The sequence below is a fragment of the Ailuropoda melanoleuca genome, chromosome 4 (assembly GCF_002007445.2).
Source record: "Ailuropoda melanoleuca isolate Jingjing chromosome 4, ASM200744v2, whole genome shotgun sequence".
Lineage (NCBI taxonomy): Eukaryota > Metazoa > Chordata > Mammalia > Carnivora > Ursidae > Ailuropoda > Ailuropoda melanoleuca.
This window is the reverse complement of record NC_048221.1, coordinates 29,236,891-29,261,180: the sequence shown is the minus strand read 5'-3', so window position 1 is coordinate 29,261,180 and position 24,290 is coordinate 29,236,891. Positions and strand designations below refer to the sequence as shown.

General features: G+C 42.5%; 1 protein-coding gene across 1 annotated transcript in view; it reads left to right on the top strand.

The window, feature by feature from the left end:
- CADPS (calcium dependent secretion activator) overlaps positions 1-24,290 on the top strand; it is a 499,023-nt gene that overhangs the window by 444,195 nt on the left and 30,538 nt on the right. Inside the window, 2 exon segments of the mRNA XM_034658585.1 lie at positions 9,373-9,405; positions 15,980-16,087. Of these exon segments, the coding sequence (XP_034514476.1) occupies positions 9,373-9,405; positions 15,980-16,087 (141 nt within the window).

Below are 24,290 nucleotides of genomic sequence, written 5' to 3'. Positions count from 1 at the left end.
CTCACCCCAGCCCAAAGAGGTGCAGAGAAAAAGGGATGCAACTAGAGGGTGCTGGGAATATTAAATTGGATGGCTCATGAAAAACACAGAAAACAGTGCCTGGCACAGGGTAGATACTCAGCACATGCTGCCTATTGTAATCCTTTTATCTCTTTGCCAGGTCTACCCGTGGGGCCATGCTACACTGTCCGGTACCTGTGGGAATGGACTTTATTTATCTCAAATGCTTTTCCTTTTCCCTGTTATTATATTTTTCCTGGAGCCTCAGGTCCAGAGCTCTTATGAGTACTAAAATATTAATAAACCTCTTGTTTTAGTACTAGAGTATTTATAACTTTTTCAAGGTGTGGGAAGTGCTTCTATCCCACATTCTTTCTAGAACCAACCTACCTCATACACCATCTGAGAGTCACAAACTTTTTTTTTTTAATTCTGGAAGGAATCAAGAAAAAACATTCAGCCTGGCACTCTATTATAATAGATAAGGACCTGAGGCTATGCAAGTAGCTGAGATCAGTCAACTAGTTAATGGGCAAATGAAGATCAGACATAACATTTTGTGATTCTTTTCCCACCCCGACTCCGTGGTCTCTCACTTAAGCATGTTCTAGCCCAGAGGTCAGGGAACTTCTGGAAAGGACCAGAAAGTAAATATTTTTGACTTTACATGCCACACGGTCTCTCAGCCTCTGCCCTTGTAAGCAGCTAGCAACGTGATGTAAATGAGTGGGCGTGGTTGTATTCCAATAAAACTTTATTTATGGACATTGAAATGTCAATTTCCTATAATTTTCACATGTCAGGAAATATTTATTCTTCTTTTGATTTTTCTTTCAACCACTTAAAAATGTGCAAACCATTCTTAGCTCATGGGCCATACAAAAACAAACAACAGGTGGGTACCTGGGTGGCTCAGTTGGTTAAGTGACTGCCTTTGGCTCAGGTCATGGTCCTGGGGTCCTGGGATCAAGTCCCACATCGGGCTTTCCCTGCTCAGGAGGGAGTCTACTTCTCCCTTTCCCTCTTCCTGCCACTCCCCCTGCTTGTGCTCTCTGTCTCTCTCTCTCTCTCTGTCACATAAGTAAATAAAATCTTCAAACAAACAAACAACAAGCTAGGTTTGGCCCACAAGCCATAGTCTGCCAACCTTTATCTAGTCTATAAGCTATGGAGAGGAACACACTTGGCGCAGTCAACTCCCAGCTAACCACAGTGAATTAAACACTAGTAATAATAATAGCTAATGATTATTGAGCTCTTACTGTGTACCAGGCATTGTGTTGCGCACTTGACGTGATGTTAACGTGTTGAACCTCAGAAGAACCCTCCAAAGATGATAGTTCCTATCCTCATTTTGCAGATCAGATTATAGAAACTGTGAAAAGTTGAATAATTTAACTGATAAGTGATGGAGCACAATTAAACCAAGATCTGTATGACCCTAAGCTTGTACACCTTCCACAAAGTACGCTCTCCTTTTCCCGGATCCCAGGTGGTCAGTAGGTCAGAAGTGGTTTTAGAATGACACATCCTTTTCAGAACTTCAACAACTTGGTGTAATGAAAGGACTCTGCACTTCATAACCCGACTCGGGCTTGTACTCCAGTTCCGCCAGTTCCTGGTTCACCTCTTGGGAACTGCTTAGCCTGGTTGAGCCTTAGCATCCTTCTATAAAGCAGCTTCTTACAGCACGGTAGTCTCCAGGTACGCACACGTACACGGCAGCTGGCTCACAAGAGTAAGGAAGCGGAAGCTGCCAGCCCTTCTCAAGACTTGGCTCGAAACATGTTCTGTCGGTCAGAACAGTCCTAGGCCAGCCCAGACTCAAGGAGGGTGACAGAGGAATAAACTCCACTTTAAAGTGAGGAAATGGCATGCCCATACAGGGAGCAAAATAACTGATGACAAGCTTCTTTGGGAATAGGCTACCACGTTGTGACCTAGGCTTTGGGTCCATATTTCAATGCAGAGCATTCTACAGAGTCACTCTGTCTCCAGGGATCTCTTTCTAAGAGGAAGAAATAGAATACAAAAGAGAGTCCAGGTTCAGAGCCAGCAAAGAAGTAAGACAGCCAGGCCTCTTACTGCAAGGTAGGTCACACACTGTCACCTGAAGCACTTCAGTGTGCAGATACCTAGCTAGCCAGGAAACACCGTCCAACCGGAGCCCTGGAACCTGACTGGTCAAATCCGGTGGCAGGAAAAGAGAATGTAAATTAATAGCCAACATTTATTGAACACATACGTGTACAAAGGTTTTTATGTACATTAATTCATTTAATCCTTAACATGCACTAAATGAATCAATAGAAATCAAATGCTTAGAATAATGCCCTGCACATGTTAAAACACTTTTTAAAAACTTTTTTAAAATTTATAATTCATACAACCACCCTGTGAGGAATTATTATTGTCACTCTCTATTTTCAGTGGGGACGCTAATGCTCAGAGAAGTTAATTCCCTGGCCCACAACTGGCCAGTGATAGAACTAGATGCGAGCCTTGGTGTCGGACCTGTCCCCCCGCAACCCCCCACTCTTGCCCCTGCACTGTACTGCCCGTGTTGTGTGAGAACAAGAGACCCTTTCAGCCCTTCCCATAGAGGCAACAAATACTAGTTCCTTTTGCCCACATTTTTTTTTCAATGTCCCTTTAAGACTGTTGTAACTTAAAAACCAACTGCAAGAAAATACTAGAAACCTCTACCCTGGGTACTAAGTAAAGAGTGCCACAGCCAGAAGTTCATTCACTCAACAAGTTTGTACTGAGCCCCTGCTGTATATCAGGCAGTGTAGGCACTGAGGAGAGAGAGAGAAGTTCTTACTTTTCATAGACACGAGGATGGTAATAGATAATAAGATTCAACATAAGAGAGATGATTATTTTTTAAAGATTTGTTTATTTGAGAGAGAGCATGCACATGCACCAGCTCAGGTGAGTGGCGGGAGGGGCAGAGGGAAAGAATCTCAAGCCGACTCCCCGCTGAGCGCAGAGCCCATAGTGGGGCTCATCCCATGACCCACGAGATCATGACCTGAGCCGAAACCAAGAGTCCAACCTTCAACCCACTGAGCCATTCAGGCGCCCCAAGAGATGATTATTTTATGCCCGGTGGTGACCCTACATAACATTTTTACATACTGAACTGCCTCAAGTTGCAAAAAAATAATAATAGTAATCCAGATCTCTATGATCGCCTGAGTTAGAGAAAAGGAGAAAGGCACAAAATAGCAAAATGATCCTTGCAAACAGAAATCTCAGAAGCCAAACATTGAAGTAAATGTTGCTAGCCCCTTGAAGCAGTGGTGTGGTTGGCAGTTTCTAGGCAAAGGCNGCCACCCAGGCGCCCCAATAAAACAAAATCTTTAAAAAAAAAAAAAAAGGCAGAAAAATCAGCTCCGAGCTCTTGTGAAGTCAAACAAGCCCGGGTGGCGTCAGCTCGTGCAGAGAATAAATCGCTTCCTTGGTCGGTGTTTTCTTAAGCGACCATGGGGAGAAAGGAGAACTCAGGCAGCCACTAATGCAGTGGTATCTGTTCAGACGTCTTTTTTCTTCCATCTTTGAGTCTACCCACCAGATTTCTGTTTGCAAAAAGGGCCTAATCCATTTTTTTCTTTTTTTTTTTGTCTGTGCATTGATTTAATAGTATCAAACCCTGAGGTCCTCATGGTCTGCACCTGGGTTGCTTTTTCCCCTAATGAAGCAAGAGAAGTGGTTTAAGCCCCCACCGTGCTCCCTATCAAAGCTACACAATGATTAACTCAGGTCCCCTTATTAGGACCAGGCAGAAGAAAATCCCTTAGTCATCAGCATTGTGAAAATCCCGGGATGGTGAGTGTTCAATGAAAAGATTACCTTGGGCACCTGAAAAATAATGGAAGAGCTCAATAGAGAAACCATTAAGCCTGTCTACACACACTAAGTCAGGTGGAGGGTCGAGTAATTAGCTGGGACATTCAGGCCAGAGAAACTGTTTTGGACCTTCTGCCCTGAGTCAGTGCAGACAATTATTCAAATCCCTCATATATTTTTCCCGGAGAAGCCATTTTAGGTTGTGTCTACACACACAGACAGACACACACACACACACACACACACAAAAACAAGAGTTAAATATGACTGGTCAATAAAAGTGGTTTATATTTGTTTGTTTTTAACTGAATAATAGGCAGCTTAGGGGATGGAAGGTCCAAAGCTTTAACGTCTTAGCTGAATAACTTTAAGCCAAGTCTCTTCATCTGTTTTAGCCTCGGTTTCTTCAGCTGCAAAATGGAATAATTAATAGGTTGTTATGAGGATTAAATATAACAAATACAGTATCCCTGACTCATTGCCTGGCAAGACATAAGCACTCAGAAATGTTACTTATAGTTACTAGTTGTTGGATGGACATGACTCATTCTGTGTTTGGAGAGATTATGCACTTAGACATCATCTAAGAAAGGGGCCGGGAATCCTGGAGCAAACGCCTTCATGTACAGCCCCTGATGTGGTGCCTTGTACATAATAAAGGTTCTCTGCTTCGGGCATGTGAGAACATGGACAAGTTGTTCACTGACAGTTTTTCTCCCTTCCATCATCCTTGGTCTCCCTCAGGCTCTCCTACCTTGTGTCTCCTCTTCTGACCTCCTTTCCCAGAACTGGGAAAGTCTATCTGGGAGGTCGCGGGTGAGGGGGCAGTACCCATGGGTACTGCCAGAGAAGGGGTATTCTTTGTCCCATCAACGGGATGGTCAGAATACAAAAATTTCAGGAAATGACATTTGGCTGAAGTCACAGTTCTTGCCTTTCCCTTGAGTGTCTACTTAGAAAAGGTGCTAGACTAGGTATCCAACCAGGTATCTGGGGCAAACCCCTTCCCCTCCCCCATATCTCCTGTGCCCCAGAGCATATGGCTTGGTCCCAGAGAGCAGGAGGTACGTGTTACAGAATATAACTGAGCCCCCTGGCCTGAGGAACCACCCGCTTACTCATGCCTAAACTCAGCCATCCTGAGTTAGGGAACAGATCTTTGCCGTCTGCCTCCAGGTTTTGAGGGTGAGTCTCTAGTATACAAGATGTTCAGTGAATTGGCAGAAAGTATACCAGACTGAGAGTCAGCTCAGATATCTGCTGATAACCTGGGGAGATTCCAGCATCCTTTTTATGGTAAGAAATTGCCCATGGGCTAGAGGTGATGAGTGAAACTATCACCACCATCACCAGGACAAGGAGCATGCATTTCATCTATACCAATAAGCCACTATTTCCAGTAACCACCAAGAAAAGGTACCCTTACATAGCTTTTACCCTGTGCCAGCACTGTTCTACACACTTAGATGGGTTATCTCATTCAGTCCTTGCAGTATCCCTTTGAGTAATACTATGATCATTCCATTTGCAGAGAAGGCTCAGAAAGGTTCAGTAACTTGCTCAAAGTCACCAGGCTAGAAAACGACAAAGCCAGACTTCTGACTGCACCAATCCTGAGCTCACCTTCTTAGCCACTTCACTAGGAAGATTTCTTTTAAAGTTAAAAAGGAAAAGAAAATAGCGCACACATACGTGCACACACACTTTTGAGAAGTACTGATGGGAAAACATACATAATGACAAAATTCTATAATATAGGTAGTACTTTTAAAGAAATGTGTGTTTTCATTAAAATAACATCTACATACCATGGAAAATCATCTTGTGTGGACTGTAAGGCCTGTTGTTTATTTGATCCAGAGACAGTGTCTGGTGTGCACTTGAATTTTTCTGACCCTTGGCAATAACTCTGCAGCCCTCGTAGGTTGGGAGGATCTGGCCCGTCCTCTCAAAATATAGCTGGCAAATATATATCCTATGGATACCGAAAATAAATGTGGTGTTTAAAGGCAGCACTGTTGACGGTAGGCAGGAATGGGTTCAGGAACCAGAGTTCTGATGCTGACTTTGCCAATTTATTCACTCTGCTATATCTCAACATCTACTATAAAAAGATAGAACTGATGGAAGCTTCTCACCTCTTAAGGAGACGGGAGTCAGAACAGGAAGCAGCCTTGGAGGTAACCTGTCACACAGGAAAGGCTCACATCCAGGGCACCCCACATAGCTCCTGCTTGAGCCTCTCAACCAGCAGAGATGACCAGTGCCTGGATGGACTGAGAGAGCTGTTTGAACCTTCTCCTGGGGCCCTTCATTCTACTCATCCATCCTGATTCCATGTTCTAGAACCACCATGAAAAAGTTCAGTCTTTCCACATCGAGGCTCCTTAATGCCACACAAGCACGTCCTTTTCTAGACAAGATGTCTCTGCTTTCACTTTCCTTAGAAGAAGACACTCCTGAATCCTCATCGTCAACCTCCTTCTTACAGTTCAGTGGCCAGAACCAAAAGTGGTACACCACATTTTTCTAAATACTACAGGACCACAATTTACTCTGAGCTATTTTTTCCTGTTACTATGGGACGGGAGGGAGATCAATAAGACAGACAACGAGTCAGCAGTTATCCGGTGAGAAACCGAAGGCCGCTGCATGTATGAGTGTATGCATGTATGAGTGTATGCATGTATGAGTGTATGCATGTATGAGTGTATGTTTTTCATTCATGACATAGAGCTTGCCTGATCTTCCCAAACTGCCTTGAAAGGAATAGAACTTGACTGGTGTCATTCTCGGAATTGAAACTGCATGTTAGTGGTAAATGGAGAGTAGGCGTGTTTAAAGGTTGATCATTTCAGCTGTAGCAAAACTCATACCAACTGCCAAGCACTGACTCCACAGAGCAAAGGAGGTAGTTCCTAGTCAAGAAGAATTATTTTGCCAGCACCTGCCCCAATCACTGGTGCTTGAATTCCTCTTGTACACTTCTACCATGGGGGGAACATCAGGCGTTCCGAAGGAAAAATTAGAGCTCGGGAGACCACATTGGAGTCCTGCCTTCTCTGCCTTCTGGCCTAGATCATGAGCAAATGAATTCTTAAATTCTGTGGGTTTTAGTGTTCTCAGTTGTAAATAGATATGCTTCATAGCCCCCATTTTGCAGGGTGGCTTAAAGAAGAAACTTATATGAATGGGATTTGCAAAGCAAAAAACACCATATAAATGTTAGATACTATTGTAAGTTTGAGAGACTTGAAAGAAAGGAAAGCCACCTTCTTGACCAAACTAGATTGTGCATCTGGAATGGACAGGAAAGATTTGGTGTTGGGGATCATTTAGTAGAAATGTTAATTGTGCAGAATCTGAAAAGCTTTCCTGATATCCCTTTAATGGCCCAATGTGGGCCTTCTCCTTTCGCCCACCAGCCTTTGCAAGAGGTCAGCTTTCAGAATGTTGGCTTTCACACTGACTCATGCAAAGACTTCTCAATCTGGCCATTCCCCCTGCTTATTCCTCAAACACCCTGAAGCCATCACTGGCCACTTGCTTTCTCTACTTCCTTCCTTCTGCCCATTTTTCCTGAGTGCCCTTTCTAAGCCAGGTACCAAGTGAGTCACTGGGGAGACAGCTGTGAGCAAGAGATGACATTCTGTGGGAGACAGACACTGCACAAAATTACTGAATTACAGTTGCAGTCGGTGCTGCAAAGAAAAAGTGTAGGGGTCTAAGAGAATCTATAACAGGAGAATCTAGGCATTGTCTTGGGTGCCAGTGATGATTCCAGATGTTTGGATGCATTGCCCTCAATGTGTGTGGTCAGCCCTTTAAAGTTTATGATACATTTTCTCATATGTTTTTTTCACTAGGTCAGGCTCTCAGCCTTGCGGAGTACACAGAATTACACCCTGTTCTAGAAACCAAGGCTGTGGGACTTGATGTAGCTATCTTAGGGTCAACTAGTTCTGCCACTTAGAGAATTTTGGACTTTTAATCCTGGGCTTTTGCCCCCCTACCTACACCCTATTGGTTCACTGGCTTCTCTCCTTTGGGAGTTGGTATTGTGAAAAGTAGCTTTGAAAAAAGAGCAATAAGGGGAAATGCTCCCCTGGATAGTTTCCTGGGAGACATGTGGGTAGAAGCTGTGATCCCTGGTATCGGTCTCAGCCAAATGGCAAGAGGAAGCCTACCTGTGATGTGAAAGATAACCTAACTGCTTGATGTGCCTCTCAGTCTTTGTGGTTTCCAATGAGTCTAAAAAACCTCTGTGACCTCAAATGTAGCCCATGTGTACCTGTGCCTGAAGGAACATGACCTGAGTCCAGATGAAACACACAGAATATCAGACATACTCCCATAGGTTTTATTCCTCAAAGCCCCTGTGCATTGACTTCTCCCAGCACACAGAGCCCACCCATATTAGCTAATGAATCGATCACCTCAGCTGCCATTTGTTCTGTGTCTACTCTGTCCCAGAACTTTGTGTGCATTCACTTGCAGATCACCCAGCTGAAACAGGTATCTCCTGGTAGCTGCATTTTGCTCATTAGGTAACTGAGACTCAGAGAGATGAAGTACCTTGCCCAAGGTCACACAGCCTATAAGTCATAGAGCTCGGATTTGAAACCAGATCTGATTCCGAATTCCATGCTCTCAAACACTAAACCACACTCTCTCCCCAAAACCTGAAAATAAATTTCATAGCCACTTCCTACACTTCCCATCTGGGGTTTTTAATATTTAAAACCAGGAGATGGGGCACCTGGGTGGCTCAGTTAAGCATCTGACTTTCACTGAGGTCACGGTCTTGGGGTCCTGGGATCCAGCTCCACGTCAGGCTCCCTGCTCAGTGGGGAGTCCGCTTCTCCCTCTGCCCTTCCCCCTGTTCTTGCTCTCTCTCTCTCAAAGAAATAAATTTTTTTTTTAAAAAGCAAACCAGAAGACACAACAGCAGCCTTGGGACAGGCTTTAAAAGGCTCTGGTACCCTCTCAACCCCACCCACATATACCCATCACCCTCTGGGTTACAGACACCCATCCACTACATCCTCTCCGCTTGCAGACACTTTACTGAAACTGGAGGATTCCATTAGGACAAACCTGCCGCCAAATGATGAAAGGTCCAAGGTACAAGAAGTTACAGCAGCCTTAGTTGTTTTTCTAGACTAGCAAGCCCTCCACTAATCAGCTTTGGTTTAGATAGAGTCACTTTTCTCCTTTTTAAAGGGACAGAGAAAATACAAAACTGCCACACCAGCCAAGCCACAGGATCNCCCCGCCTTTTCGCATCCCTTCCTTCCTTCTTTCTTTCTCCCTCTCTTTTATCTCTTTCTCTCCAAAGCGGTGGCTATGCTTAGGGAAGAAAATAGCCATCACATTTCATTTTTTGGTACCTTTCTGTGTTTCCTGGTCAGCTCCGGGTGCCAGCATATTGTGTTAACTGATGATGACACACAGCACGGAGCTGTGGACAACGAAGCATAAACATTAGCCTCACTTCTGACCTCTTTCTTTCCTCCTTAGGTGAAGGCAGCTTCCAAATATGTGGATGTACCTGTGAGTATTCGAAAATTGTTTTTGTGGGGGTTTTTTGCTTTCACGAGAAATTTAATGGTGCTGTTTTCATTAGTTGCTGCTAAATTGCATATTCCTGACTTGAATCATCAGAAACAGAGAAGCCAAGAATATTTCATGGTAAAACTTTTTTCAGATGAGGAGAGGGTATGGTTTCTTTCATCAAGAAGAGAGGTCCTATTTGAGGGTAAACCCGGTTGCCTTTCATTTCATTTTCCTTGGTTTCTCGGTTACAGTTCACTCTGTTACCATCCTGACCACCTCCCCTCTGCGTGCACACCTTGGGAGTAGCCAGGAGCTAGAAATTTGCACAATGGTGCCAGTATTTTTTTTTTAAAAAATAAATTCTGAATTTGTTCATTTTGGGGTCAATTCTGCAGTTGTTTTAAGGAAACTTTACAAAACTGCTTATAATTAGTGCAGACCTCATTAATGAAGAGAGCTCTCAAAGTTCACAGATAAAGCACTTGTGGTTGCCCAAAATTTACATTTAAATTGAGGTTAAGTACTACACATGAATGCTGGAGTGTGGGATTACCTGTGATAAGTCAGGATACATTTATAGACAGACTTTGCCCTGCCTATTAGCAAAATAAAATTGGAGAGATTTAAATATATTCCAATAAAGGGGAAAAGAAAATGATTCTGTTTCTCCATTTCTAACAAAAGAGGTGTGAGTCTATTATAAAATATTAAATTTAGAGAGCTTATCTCAACAGCCACCAAGGGTCTTGAACTGAACGTTTCTCATTCTGAACGTGGTTAAGTACCCTCCTTGTTCAAATACTTATTTGTTAAAATTTGTTTTTTTCTAAAAGGATTTATATTAACATTTAAATTCATTTCCCCAGGAAGCTAAGTGTGTAATGGTTTATTGGCTTATTTCTCAAAGGATGGCAAAATGGAAAATTGGAGTGAATTTAGCATTAGCATATATTTTGTTTGTTTAATGAAAGAATGTACAATCAATAATTATGCTTTGAATTTATATAATACTTCTCATCAAGGGACCTCAGACCCCTTCACGTAGATAGTCTTTATAATGGAGAAGAGAAAAAGCTCTCACGTAACTGGAGCGGGGAGAGGCGTTCAGTAATTTATTTTCCCAAGCCCCAAAGTATAAACTTTCAGTTCACAGGGAGCAAACTACTCAAATTCTCTAGGCCTGTTTCTCCATCCTTAAAATAGAGGTAATAATACCCAAGCCACGGGTTTGCTATGCAGATTAAATAACACACGTATATGGGACTCTCAGCACCATACCTGGCCCTCGCTAGACATTTCAGCAGCAGGGGGCTCGTAGGCAGGGGGAAGAGGGTGCCCACACTGTATTGCACAGGGGAGAGTAGGGAGGGGGGATGAATTTGCTGACGGTAGCCCTGACCTGCCAGTGAGTAAGAGAAATTGAAATTCTAGGCTCCCAGCTCAAAGATCTGGTGGCTGAGGTCATTATTCTATAGGCCTCCAGGTGGAGGGGAGATCTCCCCAACGAGGTTTGAACAGGTGCCCAGTAGGCAAGACCCAAATACCTGGAGAAACTTGATCTGGAAATCATTACTATCAGTTGAAATTATTGGGGAGGGCCAATTATTTGGGGGAGGCCAAAAAAAGTCAAATATCAACACGTTTCATGTGGTTCGACCTCATTCCTACAAACCAGTTTTAGATTTATTGTAAAGATAAGAAAAAAAATGGACTCCAGATCTACAGGAAAGGGAACAAAAGTGCATTAGCAGAGTTTGCACCCTCTAGGGAGACAGAAGAAAATGATGCAGCGTGTTCCAATATGTGGTACATTTACCACTGTAGATATATGATATAATAATCATTTCAATTGTAAACCAAACCTCATAAAGCACTCGCTGCACTGTTCTAAGCACGTTACGTATAATCTCTACAACAACCTCACTTTAAAGATGAGGAAACAGAGGGACAGCGTTATTAACTTGCTCAGGGTCTCGTGGTTGGTAAGTGGCAGAGCTGAGAGTTATACCAGTCCCCTTAACCACGATGCCATCTGCAAGATGATTTCAGTTAGTGCATAGACAAACATCTTTCTTAGGATAATTGAGTGATTATCTAATGAGTATTAGAAAAAATGTGGTTAGCACATCAAATCCATGATTTCACCACTTATTATGGCTAAGGACAAAGGTAAACTTTAAAATTAAGTTGATTAACATATATTTTTATGCCAAATAATATTATAGTGAGAATATTGTGTTTTTGTAAATAAACAATTTTATAGAAAATAATAGTATATAATACCCATATATGTACATTGTTTACCTATGGTAAATAATAGTAATCATTTACTTCTCAAAACAACTGTTTGGTGAGGGAGGTAGCACCAGTTTCACAGGTGAGGAAATTGAGGCATGAGGGAGGTTAATAGCGTGCCCAAGGTCACCTGGCTAGTGGCCCAAGGTTACCTGGCTAGTAAGTCGAGAGAGTGAGGATTTAAGTGCCAGCAGTTTGACTATGGAAACCCTGCTAGCGCTGCCTTCCGAGAGTCACTTACATGCTCTTTCCACCACTGGCTTCGGTCAGGGCACATTGGTAGCTCGAATTCAACCACGGAGGGAATGTTTACACCCTGGAAATTGGCAGTTTCCTTGCATCAAGGTTTGTTGTTTTGTTCTGTTTCTTTGTTTCTGTTTTCTCTCTTGAAGACACAGTGTCCCAGCACACCAGCGACTGTCACCTCTTAAATCAGTGGTCCTAACACCAGGATGGGCAGCGTTAATACTTGTTTTTTGAATTGTCTTTGTTTCTGTCTTTTTAAAGTAGAGATTTCCAGCCCCTTGTGCCCAGAGATTGGCGGGGAAGGGGGGCGGGGAGCTTGGAAATCCCTTTTTAAAGAGCTGATCTGTAGCGCAAGTTTGGGAACCAGGGGACTAATTCAGTGAGTCTGGACCTTGGCTACATCTTGGAAACACCTGGGGAGCTCTGACAAGTATTAGTGCCAGGTTGCCCGCCAAATTAAAACAATCTCTGGAGTGCGGGGTCTCGGCATTAGTATTGTTTAAAGCTCCCCAGGTCCTTCTCATTTACAGCCAGGTTTAACAACCATGGATAAAATCATCTCCCGAGCTGTTTCTGGCTCTGAAGTCTCTAAGGTCATCTGTGTTGCCCTGTGAGGTTTTTGGCACATGGCTTATTGGTTTAGTTCCTTGTGGGGACTGGTAGTTAGTTACATTAGAGATTTGTCTCTTAATTATCCACACTACTGGAAAGAAGTGCTGTTACCAGTCATTCAAAACACTGCATAATCCCCAAAGCCTATCACTTTGTCTTACAGGTAGTATTTGACCCTTTGGTATACATAGCAGATTTGCATTTCTAATTAGGGCTTGCTTAGGTGACTGAAGATTTAAATTTGTTTTCAAGCTCAGAAGTACCTGGTAGGGGTAAGCTAGGATTAAAACGTCCTATTTGTCCTAAGCCACAGAGTGGCTTCTTCACAAATGATATCTGCCACACGTGGATGGAGTTAACTATACAGAGACTTCTTTCTTTGTGTTGTACGTTTGCTAAAATCCACATCCTATCCCATCAGCCTGTTGAAGCCACATTTAAAATAAAGTGTGAGGTACTAAACACCATCAGCTAAAGTTTTTTCTCCACTGTGTTCAGAGAGCAATGTGGTATAAAACCTGATGTATCTAATAACATCAGCCGTTTAGCAGAGAATATTTTCTATCTATAACTGCACGCTAGCTTGTGTGTCTGGGAACAGTCTGTATTTTCACCATTTTGTTTGGAGATCTACCTGGACTTCATTACCCATCCTTCTCTGCCTCCGTAAATACAGAACGGACCGTATTTGAACCTTTCCCCAATGACAGAGGATCACCACGGTGACTCTGTCTTTCCCCAGTAGCCCACCTAGTGATGTGCTACCCGCAGAGGAACCGAACCAGGGCAGCTTGCCTCTGCCCTTGAGAGTCCCAGATCCCCGTGGTCGGGGAGTCTACGGGGCTGTGCTGCCGTTTGCTCAGCGTGTGAGGAAAAGTGATAGTGCTGTGTAACCAACACACCTCTTCCTCCTTGCTGGTTACCAAAAGAGGGGGAGCAAACTTCTTAGATTTGGATGTGCAGCTGGTGAGAAAGGAAGAAGGTTGTGAGAGGAGGCCTAGAGACTTTATTACGAGAAAACCACATATGTTGGCATGCAGAGACTTTGTGATCTTTACTGTGACGTTGGTTTCTCTGAAGCCCCTTTTTTCTTCTTGGTTCCAAAGTAGATTCCAAAGGTAGGTAAGGCTATGAAGTGATATAATATCGTGGGGCAGCATGGGGAGGGGAATCATAGTGACTCATGTTTGTATAGCAATTTATGGCTTTTAAGGCATTTTGACATATGTTATTTTAACTAATGATCCTAACAACACCTGAAGGTAAGTAGGAGAGCCTTTAGTAGTCCCATTTTACACATGGTGTAACTAGGACCCGGGAGAAATTTCAGTGATTTTCTCAAGTTCCAGTTGGCGAGGGATCTACTAAAAATCCACGTAGTGTGACCGAAGAGCTTACAAAAAGAGGTGGGAACTGGGCTTATTCATTCAGGGGTTTGTGCATTCAGCCCATATTTCCTGAGCACCTACTCTGTGCCAGGCATCATTCTGTGTGCTGAGGATACACTAGAAAACAGATCAAATGGAGCCCTTATATTTGTGGAGTTATGTTCTAACAGAAACAGACAAATAAGCAAATATATAGTAAAATGTTAGATATTGGTACGCATGATGAAGAAAAATAAAACAGAGTCAAATGGTAGCGAACCATGGAAATTTTTAACTACGTAGGTGAGATGAACACACTGACTTTTTTAAATCCGTTTTTAAAACTTAAATGCCCCTTTGACGACAGTAAATTTTGCAGAAAGAGAAGGAATGGTGAATATAACCGTTATTGTAGGTTACTGACATTGCAGGTTACTGATAATTCTGCTGAATTGAGCTTTGAATCTTAGCTCTAAGATGGCTGCATGTGTCCAGGAAAAGGCCATATCTGCCTCAAGAATCACCAGGGAAGAAATGGAAACAGTCCTAATAAGTTTCTCAAGTCCGCCCAGGTAGGGGTCCCCATCCCTGCTGAGAATGCCCTCTGATGTGCGGCTGCCAAGGGCGAGAAGGCGCGAGGGGCCAGTTTGGAACTGATATCTATCACTTACATCTCATTGGAGAACCTCTATTGTTTCGTATTATAAAGCTGCAACAATTATAGGACCATCACGGAACCTGCTCAATCCATTCGCTGAAAATTGCTTGAAAGTGTAACAGTTGACTACTGTGGCTTCGGATTGTCCTCATTGTTTTTCAAATTAATACCTTGTCATTGTTTCAGCAGGTGTTAAGAAATGTTACTAGCATCCCAGGGGCCAAGCATTGGCCCTTTCCTTGATAATTGTTTGCTTTGTATCACGCACAAAAAAAAAAAAAAAAGAAAGAAAGAAAAGAAAAAAAATACAGTCCTACTGTTTCCAAACCTTCCTCATTTTCACCCTGGAAATTACACAGAAGTGTTAACTAACTTCAATTTGCAGTGCCTGACAGTCGCGTCTTGTAGAGAAATGATACTTTGTGATCTAAGGTAAATCACAGTAATGAAAACTAATCTTGTTTAGTTATTAGCAAACATACATGTCTACTGTGGAAATTTAAGGGGTTTGTGGCAGCTCTCCCGATGACCCATATTACAGTGTTTTTAATAGGTTTTTTTGGAGATAACTTTGATTACGACATCTCAAGTAGCGTGCATTCCGAGTCCCTTTTTATTCTTACTATTATTTTCTTACAATAAATTATTTCCTAACGCTGGATGAACCACCTGCTTACCTTTCCAGAATATCTAATTTATTTAAAAATCAAATCCTTCATCTTCCTCCCCACCTCTCACTCTTTAAATTTTTTGGACCATAAGGCTGCACTGGGAAGCAAAGAAAAATAATAGGTTGAACGTCTCTTCTGACTAAACTGATTAGGAAATACTCACTATATGCTCAGGTTAAAGTATTCCTCCCCACCCCACCCATCACCCAAAATGTGGCTTTGGTAGGAGGGAGTGTACACTAAAATATAATTTCTTTACTTAGCATTTTCTCAATTTTTTAAAGAGAAAAAGAAGATCGAGGAAGGCTGTCACCTTTCCAATGTTATATTAAGGACAGACAGTGGAAGACAGAGTATGTTTGGGTATTCTTAAATGGGGATTTCATTCCAAAGAAAAGCCAGAGAATGTCTCTGGGTTATCCAGTGATGATTTATCCATTATAGTATATATGCCAGGAAAAAAAATTAATTGTAGGAAAAATATCTATAAAACCCTGTAATCCCAACTCCTTTCTTAGCCAGGTTTGATTCCTGGAAAGAGCAGGAGGCTCAAATACCAATTCTTAACAGTCCAGGCTGTGGATAGCTATACAGTATATGGTGAATCGCTTGAAATTCCAGCAAAAGCAATGTGGGTTGGGATGGGGAGACTAAGATGCATGAGTAATCAAGGAAGTCACTGTCTGAAAATTCCGTTTTCATGTTTTCCTGTTTCTTTGCAGAAACCCGGGATGGACGTGGCCGACGCCTATGTGACTTTCATCCGCCACTCTCAGGATGTCCTTCGTGATAAGGTCAATGAGGAGATGTATATAGAAAGGTTATTTGATGTAAGTAAATGCCTTCTCCTCCTTGAAGACCAAGGAGGAGACCCTCCAAAATGTGACAAAATAAGAGACAGGAGGATAAGTCACATTTTGAGAAAATGGATTGGTCCTGATTCAAGCAATATCTTTCCCTTTGCCTCTGCCTTAGGCTCTTATCTGTCGTGTGTCTGTTCCGAACCCACTCTGGTGTGGCCGTGTCTCAGTCCCAATCTGTGTGATACGTAGGACGGCGCACAGCCCCTCAGCAAGCAGCCTCGTTTCTGCACGAAGCTTGTGAGGCAGCTTTCTGTAACTGGCAAAGACCTTTCTTGGTCATGGTTCTCCTCCTTGCAATCTGGCCTTGCTTTAGGGAGGTGTTCTCGTCGGGGAGGCTGAGACCAGCTCCCTGTCCTGGGAGTGGGACCTTCCTGACCCCAGCCGTGGCTTGCAGATGTGCAGTAAGTGTTGCATTGTTATCACTTCAAAGATGATTCCGTTTCTGGAAGACTGGAAATGCTTAGTTAGCCCTGGCTTTTGGCAAACTCCTGCGCTCGAGTTGCTCAGTCAGTGTGGTTTTAAACTGGGGTGCCCCCTGCCCACCCACCCACTGGAAAACTTGGGAGAAGAAGCAGGTATACAGAGAGCAGGTGCATCAGGTTGCCAGACCCAGACTGAACTTGAGAAAATGCAGATTTCTGAGGCTTAATAGTTATCAAGCAATCTTATTTCCACTGTGACTACATCTGCATTTCCGAAGCAAGCCACTGAGGCAAAAAGAAAAAAAAGAAAAAAAAAAGGAATCTGCTTTGGTCTCAAACCATCCGCCTCTTTCAGGCCAAGGCAGATGGGGCTGCCTAATTTAGCCAGATATATTGCTTCAAGTTTTCACTGAATTTGCCAGTGTAGACCCGGCCAGAGTGCATGGAGGCTGACGTACTTGTCTCCGTGTGGCTCTAATTGTGCAGCCTACTTCTGTCTTGTGAAGCGTGAGCTCCTTCTGTCCAGGTTTTCATATATTTTTAGTGCCAGCCCGAACATTAATGTTTTGGTCTACTATGGAATCCGTGTTTCTATATTTTTTCTGTGATTGTGTTCAGCAATTTACATTGAGTTTGCGTGTGTGTGTGTGTGCGTGTTTGTTCCACAGCTAAGTGAGCTCATTGTTGGCAGCGCTTAGGAGTCTGCAGCTCCTGACTTTTATATGCTTTGTCTTCCAGCCCATTTGCTTTCCTTGTGTGTCGAAGAGGCTCCTTTCTTTTTTTCTTTTCCAATCATCCCCTTTCTGTGCTCACTATCGCTCTTTCGTCTGCATCACCTTTCCTTGAGAAAACCCTTCTTACTTTTTAATTCCCACCCGTCCTCTCTCGGATTAAAATGGAACTTATCTCTCATGTCAAATGTTTTATCACATTATATCAAGTGGCATGAATTAGAATCAAATAATCTTCCTGTGTACATCTTCTAGCATGACCCACATCCACTGAGAATGCCTCATACATGCATAAAGCTCACCAGTGGGTTCTCTCCCTTCTCTGCATGCGTGCCTTTATGAAAGTACCGAGCCTAGAATGACGGGGGCACAGTCACCCATCCAATAGGCATTGAAAACAGAGACAGGCAGGACCCTCCGGTCTGCAGTTAGGAGTGTGGACACTCTGCCCATCTCCGCTGAATTAAATTCCAAACCACAAATTTTCAAGAAGCCTGTGGATTGTTCTTTTCAATGCCTAGGTTGCCTTTTTTTCTTTTCCTTTGATCAGTATCTTCTGATTCTCAGTTTTGTGTGGCCCTCGCGTGAGTGTGCGTGTGCGTTCCTGTGCGAGTGCGTGTGCACATAACCTGGTGTTCTCTGAAACTTGAAAACATCTCGTACTGAATTCAGTGTTTAATCTGTAGCTTAGCCTGTCACTTCATCACAGATAACCCACCCTCCCCTCTTTCTTTTTTTTCAATTAAAATTACAAGGGGGAAAATTTTTTTTTAAGGTAGCCTTGTTGGAGGCAGCAAGGCAAATTGTCCTCTTCAGTGGCTTTTCTTAAGGGAGAGTACAACTGAATTGTTACTCAAAAAGTAAGAGTAGAGCCTTGGCTAGCACAGATGGTAAGACTAGACTTGTCCGACGAGGGAAGAACGCAGTCAAACTCAAGCCCTCTGACTTCTCGTGTGCATTAGTAATGAAAAGACATATTTACTAAGAATATGTTGCTCAGAAAGCAAATTATGTTTAGGGTCGTTCGAGAACTCACAAGTCTTTCTAGCCCCTTGTTGAATTACACTGACCAACGTAAAATGGCGTCAGCAACTCTGTGGGGATCCTCACAGTTTATTCTTGTATTATCCTAATTATGTTTCCTGAGGGAGTCTTAGGCAAACGCCCCGGAGTATTGGAGTTTAAAGACTTCACCATTACTCTCATTCACTGAGCATCACTCCCACCCCTGTGGAAAAAAATTTTTCAGTAGCTTATTCGGAGCAAACGAATTTCTTGCCATTTACTTTCTTACTTTCCGAATAACCTGCTCCCCAAATTTACAGACTATTGGTGCTAGGCAACCTAACTGATGTAGTGCAAAAAAAGTTATTGAATCTGTCATGGATTTAAAACATTTGTCATTTGAGAAACCCAGAGCTTCTCAAAAAGCTTCATTACCATGCAGTCTCGGCAATTTAATTCAGTACTTACTGTTTTTCTATAATCTAGCAGCAAAACATCAGATTACCAACATGTTTGATTATTTGCAGCTTCTGTTTCCTCAAGCATGGTGTTTATTTCTTTGCATATATGCTCTGCAAGGCTCTCGTGTCCCCCGAGCTAAACAAGGGGATGGGACTATTAAGGCAGAAGGGTCTGTGAGACTGGCCACCCTCAACTTCTTGCCACAGTGAGCTTACTCTTTCAACTCCATGTCTTAGCCATCGTAGTCCTGGGGCTGGTTTCTAAATAATTGGCAGAAATCTATTGAGGAAAAACTTGTTGATCTGAGAGGTTTCTCTTCCAAATTGTTGCATTTTGATAAATGGCAAAAATGAATAATAGAAAATTAGCATTTTGAATGAGGAAAAAATATATGTCTCCGAGATTGTTTGCTGTTTGGGGGTTGTTGATTCTGACTGTTGTGTCAGTCCCTGGTTTTTAGTTCCTGCTGGCATCTGTCACTCAGAGGAATATTCTCTGAGTTCCTGTTGTGTTTTCAGCTGTGTTTCAAAGTGTCCATTTTATTTACCTGATATGTCCTTCCAGTTCTTGCTTTTTAGTTTTAGTTTTGTTTCTCCACCCCCGCCCTTTTTTTTTTTTTTTTTTTCCTTTTCTGGTTGGCTTTATAAAANAATAGAAAAGGCTGGATGGCATCAGTGTGTGTTTGTATCTGAGAATATTTGGACTAAGAGCTGGTCATTTAACGAGTGCATCGTCCGTTCTCGCCAGGCCCCTCTCCTGCGGCTCCCTCTGATCGAGCTTTCTCTCTGCCTTGTCATTGTACTTTTGGCTGGAATTGGGTGCTTGTGGGAGATTATCGGCATAGCATTTGGGGCTCTATATTTAATGTTCTGCATTTTTATCTATTTTATTATGTAACTTAAGAGCAGCTTTCCAAATTCATGTTCACCAACATTTTTTTTTAAAACAGCCATTCTCTAGGTTTATTGAAGCAAGACATTCAGACAGAAGGTTGCCTAACCAGGTCTTTCTGATGCAGTAAAAGTTTCCCTATGTATTAATAATTGATTTACATTGTCCTTCTATAAAATACTATCAACTTTTTTAGTCGTGCACCTAAGAAACAGCTAACCAGTCCAAAATTAAGGGCTGATTGGAAAAGAATCCTCCAACTGCTTCCCCTCCTATTTCAAATGTACAGCTGTACATTTCATCTGCATTTTTGTAATTTTTTTTTCTAAAAATATGACCTTCCATTGTTAATTGGTTTCAGTTGCTGCAAAATAACAGTTGAAGATATTTCAAAACAAAAGATTTGGAGATTTAAAGCTAGGGAATGATGCAATATATACCGTAACCATGAACTTAAATGATATTAAAGATGCCGAATTTTTAAAGGAGAACCAAATTGCTATCCGACTCAGGGGAGGCTTGGCCTCCTGGAAATTATTGCTGACTTTTATAGAAGATACAAAATATAGACATGAAATAATCTCCGTATTCCTAAAGCAGCTGCTGAGGAGGAAAGCACAAACCCAAGAAATAGCTTGAAAACAGTGATTTAAAGCTTGAGTGTCCATAAATCATGCAGATGGCTTCCCCCCCCCTTCTCTGGTGATTAATTCAATATCTTCCCCAAAACAAAAACATGCTTTTTGAAATTAGAGATCAGATCATCAAGAGAAGCACCTAAGATTTCAAGGTCTAAACAAAAATTAATTTATTTTCCTTGCTCCTTGTACTTCTTGAAGACACAGACTGAGAAGAAAATCGGGATTAAAAGAGATGTGCTTAGGGTGAATTCATCTGCTTAAACCTCACAGGCTCGGAGATGAGTGATTAAAAAACCATCTCGAACTTGGATGGAATCCACGTTGGTGGTAATGCACGCTCCGCACTGGCGTTCCTCAGGCCCAGAGTCGTTGTGAACCAGGCCTAGGGAACATTTGACTGGAGATGATACATGGATTATATAGGTCAATTATACACTTAATCTGCCTTCTGGAGGATTAAGTATTTGCAGATTGACTCTGCCTTTGGCTTCTCCGTGGCAGTTATCAGATCAGAAAAGGGCCCCTTACAAAACCTGCCCCATAAGCACTTAATCAGGCAGCGCGGTCAGGTTCGGTTGGGGCTGCTGCTCTGTGTTCTTTGCCTTAAAGAGATTTTAATTTGCTGTTCCATTATCAAATCGGGTATTTGTCCACTTTATGTGTCAGCACAATAATTGAGTGTGAATATTTTCCATTAAAGGGGTAATTTGAAAAATGAAACCTTTGCCTACTAAAATGTATTTGCTATATTTATATATGAAACCACAGATAACCTTATTTCAATAACCTTATTAAATTACAAAAGCACGATGCATGTGAACATCTATCAATCCAACTAAGAGTCCCCCTGCTCGGGGAAGTAACTGGTGAAGAGCCTACAAGGAAGCATTATGTTATTCTGTTCTATCTGCAAGGTGTATTGCCAGCTGTCCGGGTGAAGGGAACTAGTCCCAAAAGCACAATGTGGGGAGAGGTGCACAAGACTCACCAATATAACAGGTTGTGGTTCCAGGGGGCTGATTAAAGAAAATCAAGGCATGCAGCATCTGGGCACTGAGATAGTGAGTTCTCTCCTCTACAAGCAATAAGCAGGTTTGAGTGCCCCAGATGGGAGCCATGGCGTAGTGATCACGGGCCTTGCTTCGGAGCCTTCAGACTTCACCCTGATCCTTACAAGCTGAGTGACCTTCCACAAGGTATTTAATCTCTCAGAGCTTCAGCCGATTCATCTATGTAACAGAGATGGTAATAAGCAGAACCTCCTCGTGGAGTTATCCCGGGGGTGAAATGCTGCATGCAGCTGCAAGCACCGGGCTCCGGGCGAGCGCTGGGTAAGTGTTAGCCGCCGCCACCACCATCATCATCACCACATCACCATCGTCCTCGTCATCCCTGAAATGGGCATGCTTTTCCCACACCTCCTCTTTTCTTGTTGAACGAAATTCCGTATCCATCTAAGGTGCTGTAAGAGTCTCGGTTTCACTTTAATATGCTAACCCCAGATTTGCTGAGCGTTGTTTGATAGACAGGAGCCTGGTACCTTTTTAAAAAACTTCTGGTAAAACGTAGCTCTGAAACAGGCAGAATAACAACGGTCAGGACTGGTACCTTGAAGTGAGCCAGATGGGAGTAGGAATCCTGGTTTTGCCATTGCTGAGCTGACTTCAGGTGAATAATTTAGCCTCTCCAGACCTCAGTTTCTCCAACTGTAAAGAAACTGACTTCTTACCATAGTTGTGAGGACTAAGTACCGTAATGGCTATAGACTGCATCGTCAACAATTCAGGAAGCCTTTGGTCATCCACATTATCATCTCATAGAATTATTTGTTCCTGCAAGTGATTTTGAATTGACCTGGCCCTACCCCCTAAACAAAACCATAGTGCCTTGGCACATTAATCACATTTGACCTTCTGAATGTGAGTTTTTTAGGGCATGGAGGAATGGCTAATACCTTTTATTATTACAGATGTAGTAAATGGGCATTGTTGACATTTAGAAAATACAGCTATGCGGGGGTACCTGGGTGGTTCAGTAGAAGAAGCATCTAACTCTTGATTTCGGCTCAGGTCACGATCCCAGGGTCGTGAGAGCGATCATCGTGCTTGAGATTCTCTCTCTCCCCCTCTTCCTCTGCCCCTCCCCCACCCCCTTGCACACAATCTCTCCCTCTTAAAAAAAAAATACAGTGGGGGCGCCTGGGTGGCACAGCGGTTAAGCGTCTGCCTTCGGCTCAGGGCGTGATCCCGGCGTTATGGGATCGAGCCCCACATCAGGCTCTTCTGCTATGAGCCTGCTTCTTCCTCTCCCACTCCCCCTGCTTGTGTTCCCTCTCTCGCTGGCTGTCTCTATCTCTGTCGAATAAATAAATAAAATCTTTAAAAAAAAAATTAAAAAAAAAATACAGTGAAGAAAAAATAAGAAAACGCTATGACCCCAGCACCCAGAATTATTACTTGAGTATTTATTCTTTGGGATCTTTTTCTATGTGCTTATATACATTATGTATTTTTTTTAACAAATTTAGCAGAAATTGCTTTTTTAAGCTAATGATTTCCATTTTCCATGTCAATAAATGTTCATCTAATGCACTCTCCATATTCAGAATCCCCCAGTTGTCCCCCAGATATTCTTGACATCTGGTTTGGGCAAACCATGGCCACATACCACATCTTGTGGTGATGCTCTTTAAGCTTCTTTCTACCACCACTGGCCCTTTTTGCGTGATCCTGACTTGTTAAAGGGACCGCCGTGCCAATTGTTCTACAGACTGGAGAAGTTTATTACTAGCTAAACATAGAACTGATTTGAGGAGGGGAAAAAATCTAGCTGAATTCAACCAAGTAGTTCTTTTAGACATAATTAGTATCTCAGCATAATTCAACCAGGGTTTTTTTAAAGCTGTTCTTTGTATGTAAGGAGAATTTTTGAAGCTGGCTCTAAAAAACAAAAACAAAAGCAGTTAAACTGCAAAAAATCCACGGAAGCCAGGGTACACGTTGGCTATGTGAAGAGCTACAAGGATCTTATTTGATGTATTAAGGCACAGATATGTGAGCCTGGATGGGTAAATCTGGGGCCCACGGTCCAGTGCCTTTTGTGTCCCTGTGACTTCTGTGGTGAAATCTTGGACTAGTAATTGACATACGTGCCTCTAGACCATTAGGAAGGTTCCTTTGTTAATTCTGCTAGGATTTTCCCTGAGGTTATCAATCTGAAATTAAGCCCTCCAAATCAGTCAGAAGCTGAGCTTTCAGTACTCTTCAGGTCAAATTTTAATTGAACTCCGACTTTGTCCTTATTTTCTTCAGTTATGAGACTAAAGGGCATATACTCCAGTCTATAAGGACATGCTTTAGAATCTGCGTGATTGTATGTATTGGAACGGGAAAATAAATCTGAAATGTACCAGAGAAAGCAGTTAGGAAAGGAGAAACAGTTGTTGCTTTTTTCTCCATCTAGTTTTGAACCCCAAAGTAAATTCTTGACAATTAAGCCATGTCCTGAGCCATGCATTAGAGCTGTAGAGGGGTGTCATTTCCCAAGAAGATTATGGAAACTGGACACAGAGTCAGAGGGAAATGAGAAGTAGTGGACCTCTCCCTCCCACCTTGATTTGCAACGTTATTATATTACCAGATACACATGCACATGCACTCATGATTGGGGTTTGAATTCTTAGAAGTGAACTTCAGACCCAAGACTCTTCCAAGTGGGAATTATAGGACAATCCAAGTTCATCGTCATGGCTTTGCTCCTCCAGCACCCCTCAAAAGACCAGTATCTTCTAGCTTTTCCTACTTCCCCCACCATCCAAATCTCCCTCTAGCAGATTTGCTATTTCTTCCTCTGTTAAGGTGAAGACGACTTAGTGCTGCCTTTGTGGGGATATTTGCAATTTTAACAAAATATTTAGCCAAGAGAATAAAGCACTAACAATAGAAGTTTTTAGAAAGTGAGCTCTATTAGGGTGGGAGTGGGTGGACAGAAGAGTGTTTTGATGCCTCTGATGTCCTAT